General features: G+C 34.5%; 1 protein-coding gene across 2 annotated transcripts in view; it reads left to right on the top strand.

The window, feature by feature from the left end:
• Positions 1–781: 781 nt before the first annotated feature.
• Positions 782–10,933, top strand: part of LOC128997883 (mucolipin-3-like) — a 41,705-nt gene continuing 31,553 nt past the window's right edge. The window contains exons 1-4 of one of the 2 annotated variants that reach the window (XM_054423662.1): positions 782–1,243; positions 4,119–4,330; positions 8,614–8,805; positions 10,580–10,730. In XM_054423662.1, coding sequence (XP_054279637.1) covers positions 1,177–1,243; positions 4,119–4,330; positions 8,614–8,805; positions 10,580–10,730 — 622 coding nt within the window. In that variant the 5' untranslated portion in view covers positions 782–1,176. The remainder of the gene's footprint in view (positions 1,244–4,118; positions 4,331–8,613; positions 8,806–10,579; positions 10,731–10,933) is intronic. The other variant, XM_054423661.1, reaches the window with a different exon arrangement.

Below are 10,933 nucleotides of genomic sequence, written 5' to 3'. Positions count from 1 at the left end.
ACTTAAGTTGTGCCTAGTACCAGTCGCTTGTGTGTAGAGAGGAAATTATATTCGTCGCCCCAACCTCACTTCCCCATCACTGTTCGGGTTATGCCTGGCTCGTTACAAAAAAGTACATTTTCGCCCTAACGTACCAGAGCTAAAAACGCACGGTTGTCCCATAAAGCTTTTATCCTATCATAGAATATCCTATGTAATGTATAATATTTCTCTGTGGTTATACCATATATAACACATATGTTTTATCTATGGTTTTACCAAGTAGTTTGGAAAATCCTTCTTATTCCTAGAGTTATGAAGATTCTTTACGAACACGAACAAAAGCGTGTTCTTATTAAATTTATTCTAATTTGTTTATTATAACACAAGTATTATTTATATGATTAAAACTGTTGCAATAGGAAATGTCTACTCACTGTTCTGTAAAAGTGATAAAGACGGAAAAATGAACTGTTTGCTGCCAGAAACAAGAAAATGAGATGTATTAATAAAAATGTGTTTTTCATCCCGCGCGTACTTTGCATGGCACATGGGATTATGTAATTAATTTAAGAATTGCATGAATAAAATTGTTTGAATTGAATTGAATATTATATAATCATTAATCAATGATTTCACTGGTTAAGGGTATCTTTAGACAAACTTCACAGATGATTGTAGTGGCAAAAGTGGCACACACAGCAGCTGTTGTGTAATGTTTCTTCTCTCCTGTCATCAATCAATCAATCATATGTTCGTTGTACTATAGTATAATAATATATTCGATTCACTTTGTGATTCCGTTTACCGTTTGTGTTGTGGTAACCTAATTAGTTTGTCTTGTCTTGTCAATAATTGTCATACAGTAGTACATTTTTTGGTTGTAAGTTATCTTATGTTCTGACATAAGTTTTCCATTTCCTTGTGTTTTTTTTTAGACAATTATAATTTTGCTTTGTGTTGTACCTGTCTTATCTTGCCAAACCTAAATGTTGCACTGAATTGATAAGAATAAAGGGTAATGAATTGGAAAGAAGAAAGAGAGAGCTTCACTTCACTGTAATGTTGCTAAATGGATCTTGGAGTTAACACATTGAAGATTTTATATTTGTGTTAAAAGTGCTATTACGGACTAAGATAAGTTACATATTTTGATATTTTTGTACATCACTAGGCCTATACGGTAATACATTTAGAATGAGCAGTACTGCTAGTCCAAATCAAAGTTTTCAAGAAGATAGTAGATGGCAGGAACCAATGGAAGGTAAAATATGCTTTATGTTAAGACATTTAAACCTATCTCCATCTTAATGATGAACTATTTTGTCTTGCTCGCTCGGTGTTTACCGGGGGTACAGTTTCTTAACTGGGCTATGCTAATATCGATTGAAACAATATATCTATTATAAAATTTAACTATCATAACCTAAGGCCCCGTTTATGCACCAAGAGCGGGAGCGATCCGGCTGTGAATGGGTCTGTTTATGCACGAAGAGCGATAGCGGTAGCGGTCGGTTAAAGGAGAATGGAAGGGGGACACAGTCTTGCCAACTCAAACTCTGCCAAATAATTAACTCAACTATTTGTCCTAAGTGCACGTGCGCGTGGGTCAAGTTGGCAACCCTGGCTACAACCGCTCCCGCTCCCGCCGTGCATAAACAGTCCCATTTGACTCAATGTAGTTGAAAACCGCTCTATTCCAGGCAACCGCTGCGATTTCTAACTACACAGCGGGCGAATTAGAAACCGCAGCGGGAGGTCAACCGCTATCGCAATCGCTCTTCGTGCATAAACAGCCCCATTTAACTCAATGGTGTTAGAAATCGCTTCCGCTGTCGCTACCGCTCCCGCTCTTGGTGCATAAACGGGGCCTAACCTAACCAACCAAACTTGCTGATGGTGAAAAAATCGCATGAAAGTTTCAATCAATATTAGCGTAGCCCAGTTAAGGAACTGCACCCTTTAAAATATATCTATTATAAAATTAAACTATCATAACCTAACCTAACCAACCAAACTTGAGCTGATGGTGAAAAAATCGCATGAAGGTTTAGGCCTACTAATCGAATCGATAGTTTCAATTGAAATTAGCATAGCCCAGTTACAGTGGTAGCAAAACGGGAGTGCCGATGGAGACCTGTGGGGGTGCGTGCGTTTGAAGGGACTTGACCTGGTCTCCATCGGCACTCCCGTTTTGCTACCACTGTAAGAAACTGTACCCTTTACCGGTACTACTGTTGTAGTTTTCTCTAATTTATTCGTTATTAATCAAGATAATTTACCTTTTTCGGTACCCCGTGAATCACCAGTTGAATTCTGCAGTACGTGTTTCGTGTCAATTACGATACATCTTGAGCTCCGTAGTACAGGTTTAAACCGCTCACATTAAGAGTGTTTGACACATATTTAAAAAAAAATCTTTCTAAACCTATTAATTATCATCCTGTCTATGAGCATGAAGCAATGTGATTTTGCAATTGGTTTCATCCTGTCTAGAGGTTAGGCGCTTGGTCAGAACCCATTTGATTTAAACGGGCCACCCAAGTGAACGAGTGATTCGGATCACAACGACCGAAAAAAATCCGTTCACATAGGTACTCTGTTTTGTTCATCGATCTTTAGTTCTAAGAACTACACTGAGATGACTGGTGACTGGAACTGAGGAGTTTGAAGAACTGACTGACCCGATAATTCATGATTCGTGTCGTGATTACCTCTATGTACATTTAAACCTCTGTCCACAACAAAATGGAAGCGAATTAAACTGGGCATAAGCTACACGTTAAAAACCATTTTCATAGTCTCCGCAGTTTTATTTTTACTATTAATACTACCTATTGTAAAAAGGAGGTGTTAGAGGTGGTTTATGGAAACAAATCAAGTGGATTACAACAGCCCACTTGTATATTGCTGAAATTCATACATCATTGATAATCGATTTAACCGGTAGAGTCGTATGTCAAGGTTTGTAAAAGTAAGGCCAACTTGCGGTACCTTATGTACAAATTATTACAAGTAAAACATGATTTTAGTTGTAGGCCTACATGTTAAGGTGCCAAAAAATGAATAAAGTAGCCTATAGGCTAAGTAACACTAATTGTGTAGCCTACGGTATTTTCTTTTATTTGAAATGTACCTATTTTTATCATTTTCATAACTATCATTATTATTAAAGGCCTAGTTCAATATCAGTATCCGTCAAAACAAACCAAAGATCCGTGATCCAAACTATAATAAGGTAGGTCAACTGACAAACAAAATGAAATCAATAGCTTTGGTTTACCAGGTCAGTTGAACGGGTCGCGACAGTGTCTGAGATCGACTGATCTGGATCAGTAAGGTGATCGGAACTTTTCATCTTTTCAAAATTATAAAACAAAGAGAGTCTCAGCTGGTCTGAGAGTAACAAGGTGCTGAAATTTAAAAGCAGATTGATAGCTGTCAATGTTTCACATACGACTTACGCCTTTAATTTGAATGCTTGATCATGATTAACTAGGTGAAACCTATAAAAATCAACAGTTACTTAATGTTGGCCTAACTTTTTTAACGAGTATAAAATTAGGGTAAAACAACAATGACTAACTTATTACATAGGCTACAAAATGTAGTTGATTAAGTAGTTGATGGTGTAAACATAGTGGACCTGAACATGGGAATTAATCTTGAACTGTTAGGGGCCTTGTTAAAAGGGTAGCACAGCTTTGTTGGCAACAAATGGTGTGACATCAACATGTTGTATTTCCAAATGTTACATAAATACATAAATAGCAACGTTTTTATGCAATGTTGTTCATCAATATCTCTTCTAAAGGATGGTGGGATCTGATTTGAGGGAACATGACCTTCCTATTATAAAGCTTGTTTTCACTAAGCTAAATGTAGTTAACGCATGTAAAAACTTCAGTAGGCTGTATAATTCAACCTTCCAGCTTGAAGACATTCATATCCAAAGCTTGCACTCATTTCTCAATTAAAATAAATTAAAATTATAAATAACACATATTTATATTCTTATAGGCTAGGGCCTAATTTAATACCTATCTCTATTTCATTGTGAGGTCTCCGGTACATTTCACATTGTGAACCTTGTATAATATACTGTTTTAAACGGCCTCATGCATTTGCTGATGTTTTAGAGTACCAATCTCTCATGCCAGGAGCTCATTCTTCTATGCGCAATGATTCTCCAACCGAGAGCATGGAAACACCCAGACTGAATGATGTGAATAAAATGAGAAGAAAACTTAGATTTTTCTTTATGAATCCGATTGAAAAGTGGCATGCCAGAAGACGTTTCCCATACAAATTTTTGCTTCAGGTTTTCAAGATACTACTAGTTACTACTCAGGTAAGAACATTTGTTTGTAAATAAGTAATGTTAATATACCCCTGTATGGATAAGCACTCAAATTCTTTTTTCTGTACTTAACTTTTTTTATCTGTTGAAATACTTGAAATCGACCTTGGTTACTTTTGATTTCAAATGCTTGTTAATTTTGTTTAATGTTATTTTGTTTGCTCTTATCTTGTTGTAATGGAATATTGATGAGCCAAGGGAAGAAATTTTTTTATATAATTGTTGTAACCTTTTGGGAGTGACTGCAGTTCAAAGCTGTGGGCTGTGTGTAAAGCTAACTGAAAACCCAATGCACTCACACCCACACCATTTCACCCTCATCTAAAGTCTTTTTTAAGAGCCCCTATAAAATCTACCCACATGAGTAAACCTGAGTGCTATTAGAGATCCAGAATCAGCTGGTGTCAGTCATAATAGATATAAATTATTTTAAACAGCGAAAAGAATAAAAACTACTGTGCCCACAATCTTAAAAAAGGACCTTCCTTTCCACATTTAGAGAATGTATAGACTGATGACCCACCTCTCATCATGTCATGTACTTTCAATGAGTTATATTGATCAATAAAATAATGTAGCAAGCCTACGATATAGCAAAAGTAACTTTTAGCCTGAATGAAACCAACAATTGCTTTTGTCCATTAATTATTTTACAGTAGGATTTTAATTTTTAAATTATTCTTTTAAAGCTGTTAATTTTAGATGAAAATATAGGTATGCAAGAACATGCATTGTTAATATAAGTGGTACTATTGTTACACAACACAATACATTTGTTATGTGGAAGGCAAAAAGGGGACCTCTAATCGGGATTTTTCAATTTTGAGTTATATATATATATATTTGAATTCCTTATTAAAATCCGAATCACTTTGTGCAAGTCCTATGCATCTACGATTTTTTCTGTTAAAGTTATAGGACTTTGAAATTTTTTTATGGAAAAGGGTTATTTTGAGAAAAACTATTTGCCAATTTCAAATATGCATGAAAACAGTTTTTTTTTTAAATTTAAGAAACGATTTTGGTATCAAAAGAAAGCTTATAACCCCCTCCTCCCTCCGTCCTCTTTGAAGGCAATGCCAAATTTTGTCTTAACTCACCGTAGTGTTCATTTAAATAATTGTTTTATCGAAGCATGTTGTAAAAATCACATTTCAGAAAAGGGACCTCTTGTTCTCCAAAACATAAAAAAGGTATCTCTTGTCAAGACTGCAAAATTTTTGAGATATTTTGTTCTCCGTAAGCTGAACCTGGTTGTAGTTCTCTAAATGTCCACTAGAATGCAAGACAATTCATTTTTTGTACTAAAGTCTGTTTATAAAGTGAACATTAGAAATGAGACCTCTTGTGGTTTTGGCTAAATAACATTGAGCGACAAGAGGTACCTTTTCTCTGACCATGCAGAGGGTAACAAAATGATTTATTTTGACCTTTTACATCTTTGATTCAATATTTTAACCGATACTGTCCTGTTCTATGTTAAATGAGGTATAACAATCGATAAAAACCCGGGATTTCAATATTTTCTACCTTAATTACTTATATCGGCTGTACTGAATATTTTGCATCGCCCACAAGAGGTCCCTTTTGGCTTTCCACATCACATTTATTGAAAAGAAATTGTTAGGGGTTTATGTAAAATGTGTATGCAGCCGAAGATAAAGACAAACTAGCTAATAATGTTTAGCTACTGTACTTTAGCACCCCTCAACATATTATTGAATTACATAAATTACAAAGTTTTAAATAATATTTCAGGTTTATGTAATTCCAAAATAATTTGTTTAGTGTTTTTTTTTCTAATTCATGCGGTATATTCCATTACCGTATGCGTATAGGCTACTATTTGTTTATTTGGCTACTACTCCATGTATCAGTGTTCCCACCACAAATATTTGTACAAACACTGATTAAGGGATTTTCTCATATAATGAAGCAACACAGAATATGTCACTATAAACATTTATGATGTATGATTATTGATTATGTCCTGACTTCTATCTTTTCTTATCAATATTAAAAAGTGTAGTTTAATTCCAAACTAAAACATAAACATCTTATCACTGAGCTAAAATTATAACTGGAGGTAGCACTGCCATGGCAGAAGTCTGTCAAAAGCGTGTCGCTGATTTTGTTAGGTTGGTATAGCAGTGAGTTTTCTTGTCATAGCAATAACATGGCTTCTTATGACACCCGCCTCACGCAAACATGGCGGCTGGCGACACGCATCTTTGACATTCAGTGCTACCTTCAGTTAGAATTATAGCTCAGTGCATCTTATCAATATAAACCTCAACTTTACTTGCAGTATTTCTGTTCACTGGCAAGTCTAATAACCAACACATCATAGCGTATAAATACAAATATCTCTCCATAGATCAATAAATTTCCAGCTGCTTGGTTGATTTTGTATTGAAAAAAGTTTAGGAGAAGGATTTTAACACTTAGGATCACACCCGGTATAGGAAGCCTAAACAACATCTTGGCTTCGTGACTATTCAGGTTTACTGCTAAGAAGAAGACAATAGTTATTTTTGTAACTAGTGGGCAAAGGAGCACTTTGCTGCACACAAGAGAAATGTTTCGTAGGCGAGTGTGGAAAGTTTCTCTAGTGCAGCAAAGTCAGTTTGCACTCGTGTTTACACATTATATTTTTCCTACAGTTACTATAAATCATATAAATAGTTAGTCTTCCAAACACTGTACAACACATTTTTTGGTTAGGTTAAATCCAAACACTGAACGAAATGGGAAACGCTGCACCAGCTGATTGTAGTCGTAATATCTTTATGTGATGCCAACTTATTTTCAAGCGTACACGGATTACGTGTACAGTATAATAAAAGCACGCTGTTTTGTGTTGTTTGGTTGGTCTGGAATACTGGTATGCACCAAAGTAAAAACTGTGCGCCTACTTTGGCTTTCTGTACTATAATCTGTGCAAGGGAGCCCACTTTGTCGGGTGACTGTAAGAAAAAAAATTAGTTTTGATTTCATTTAAGAGTTCTTGTGGGGATCTAAACATATATCTCCAATTATTATAAAACCGGTTGAATAAAAACCTCATAAAGAACCAGAGTTGAATTTAAATAGGTTTAGTCTGCAGGTTTACTGAAACAAGGGTACCGGTATTTACAATTCTGTTGCTACTTATATAATACTGTTTATTGATCCGTGTGAAGCTAAATTTCACAGTTACCTATATAATATCACAGTTTAGTTTAATCTGTTTGAAGTTTTTTTTTTTGTTTAACCAGTGATTTTTACTATCAATAGTCAAACTGAATAGAATCTTTATCAACGGTCCTTTTGTTTACGCGACCAGAACTCTTGCCCCCAAAATTGTTACCGGAAAACTTGTGGGATTAAACTAATATTTACTCTCATTTAGTTATTGATATAGTAAACAGATAATGTAGTTTAGGAGCAAGAATTTCATCAAATTTATTTGATGAAGTTTAACGGATTAATTTTTAGTACTGTAGCCTACTACACAATTCATTGTCAACTATTTTTTATTTGTTGTATTTTAGGAAAATTTGTCCTAATAGGGTACCTACAATAAAATATAATGTGAAGAAAATACAATTTCCTTTACAACATCTAAATCTATAATGCTAAATTGAGTTGATAACTGCTGTATAATCCTATATTTAACATACAGTACCACTAATTTTTTAAACTCCAAGTTCAAAACTACCTATGAAGATTGTTAAACAATTCTCTTCTGATCTAGTATTGTGGATGAATTCTTAGAGGATATAGTAAGTTAACACATACTATTGGCTTATATGATGCAATAGCTAAAAGTGAAATAATGGAAGCTGGTTTATGATTTAAATAGATGAAGCACCACAGTAGTAAGTCATACGACTGATGAACTGATACCACAAACTAAGATGAAATATTAAAAAAATTAACCATATGAATTTAGTTCTTATTACGGAACCCAACAAAGTTGTTCCCTAATGAAAACTTTATTCAAAATACTAGTGACAACAACATTTGCAAAAACTATTTTGCACAATGATGCAAACAAGTAGTAGTCATCATAGACGACTGTTTTAGACGTCAAAGTTAAAGAAGTTTTGTTCCATGCATGATTAACGCTCTAGTTTGAATATAGAATATGTAGAAATACCTAAAAGGTTTACCCATCGTATAATTTGTCACTTTTGTTGACAATAATTTAAAAAACTCAAAAACTGTAAATCATGCTAAAAGTTGGAAGTGAATTTTATGAGTCTATGGCTAATATGTGATTTTGTTTTCAGCTTTGTCTCTTCGCCCACAGTAGATATAATCATGTGAACTATACGTGGGATAATCGTATTTCTTTTTCACATCTTTTTCTCAAAGGTTGGACAGAAGAAAGGGAGGTCAACGCTTACCCTCCTAATTTAGGACCGTTTGCAATTTACAACAAAGATGATTTCTATGACACATTAGATTATGCTGTTGTTGGGGTGAGTTTAAGAAAGATGTTTAAGTCTTTATGAAGTTAATTTTATAGCCTAACCTATTTTATTAATGCTATTTTTCGTTTGCTTTGTATTCCAACATGTTTATATAGGCCTACAGACGTTGATTTAAAGTAATAATTTTTATTTTCTAGTAATCTATCTAATATTAACTATTATCAATCAACCATAAACTGTAATCCTAATATTCATATTTTATTTCAGTGCGTGTTACCCACTGCATAACAAATTATCTTCGATTATACTTTATGGTCTCCAATCAGACTAAAAGTTATTCAGTGTTTTTATGGTTATACACAAGTAAAAACTAAAAACTATTGAGAAATCCTCCCAACCAAAATGCGTTGGTTTAAAGCAGGTCAATCATAAATGCATTGAGTTCATCCAACAAAGAAGCTCATTCATTCCTATAGTATTCCTATCAGTTACCATACTGGGATGAAAGATTAATGAATATCAAGCCACAAAGATAGTATTACTGGTATTGATAGATCACCGTTATTAGTAAACTGCTGAGTAAAATGTGTTGGCCTGTTTTCGTATGAATTTACATTCTGATAATGATTATATTTGAAAGTGGTTAAAAAAATCTTAAAATCTATGATCAGGAAATTATACATACAGGATTTTGATTGTATAATGCTAGAAGTTAGTTATTAAAAAATAAATAAAACAAAATACATGACACAAAATATTTGTATTTATTTTTTTACTTTGGACACAGCTATACACTTTACCATGACCACCATTTTTGTTTCACCGTTTTTGTTTTGTACTGAAATATTTTATGGTCTATTTTAACCCACATGCTGCACAACATTTACCAAAAGTGGAAAGTGTACAATCAGATTATTTCTCTGAGATGAATCAAAATTAGGGGTTCCTATTATACTGTCTGGGTTTAAAGTAAAAAAAATTCCAGAAGTCAAGTTTGGGCCTCTTGGAGGCCATGCTTTGGGCAACCTGCCGCAATCCACCTCGTTTGAGTGTATCCGGTCACCAATTGGTCACAACAGTCAACAAAGCTGTTTTTGAATATAAACAAAACTTGAGTCCATAGGATGCAAGGGGTACCAGTGTGAATTCCTCGGTTATTGTCATAACAGTGTTTCACACTATAAAAATCACTTTAAATAGGTTTTCACTTTTGTCAAGAGCTCAATGGGTTGTAACTAGGGCTACGGCCGTTTTGGCATTACAATGCCATCATCAAGAACAAAAAGATTTAACTGTGACGACGCTGCTTCAGCTAAATTTTTGTTGTGTCTGATGATGGCATTGTAATGCCGATACGGCCGTAACCTAAGTTACATTGCATTGAGCTGTTGATAAAGGTAAAAACCTATTTTAGCAAATTTCCCATATAAGGAATAACCTATTACCGTTGGTCTCATGGACCCGGGACCGATTTACTTTTTAATTTTGATTTTGTACAAACGTATACACCTACGTTTATTCAAACGAGTTTGCGAACCATCGGATAGTTTGCATGATCGGCATAAGGGAATATTTTAGTAGAAATCTAGCCAGGTAAATAGAAATTTGCTTAGTCTGCAGGTTTGCTGTGGCGGGGATATTTAATTATATCACAGCTCAGGGGCTAAAACATGAATTTGAATAAAAATTGCACCATGATTTTATAAAACTAAACAAGAATAGTTTTTGCTAGATTAAAAATTGATAATTCATAGTTCAGTTTTGCTTATAGTTCTGAACATTGTGCCTTGCTCTGTACTAACAAGTTTCTCTTTGTTGACAGTATGCCAGCCTGTCGGATGCTATTGGGCCGTATTCATACACCAATGAGAACAACACCATGGATACACCTGAACTCTGCATATCCAACTACAGGGAAGGCATCATTTTTGGTTTCAACGAAAGCTACGTTTTTAATAGTCAGATTGACATTAGTAAGTAAATCAGAGGTCATCTATTTTTGTCTATTAAGGGGTTACATTTCAGTAGATATGTTAAGCCTCCCATGTCAATTTCAGATATCTTAGTCTTCTAGAACACTTCTATGTTTGGTGTCTTTGATTGGACTCCTCCTAATTTCACCACAAATCATCATTTCGGTGCTGGATTCCTGTCTACAGACGAATCCCTCGTATTT

Source organism: Macrosteles quadrilineatus, unplaced genomic scaffold (genome assembly GCF_028750875.1).
Source record: "Macrosteles quadrilineatus isolate MER2022 unplaced genomic scaffold, UCM_ALF_1.0 Scaffold_7__1_contigs__length_78375512, whole genome shotgun sequence".
Classification (NCBI taxonomy): Eukaryota; Metazoa; Arthropoda; class Insecta; order Hemiptera; family Cicadellidae; genus Macrosteles; species Macrosteles quadrilineatus.
Note: the sequence above shows the minus strand (reverse complement) of the source record. Positions and strands in the feature narration are given on the sequence as shown.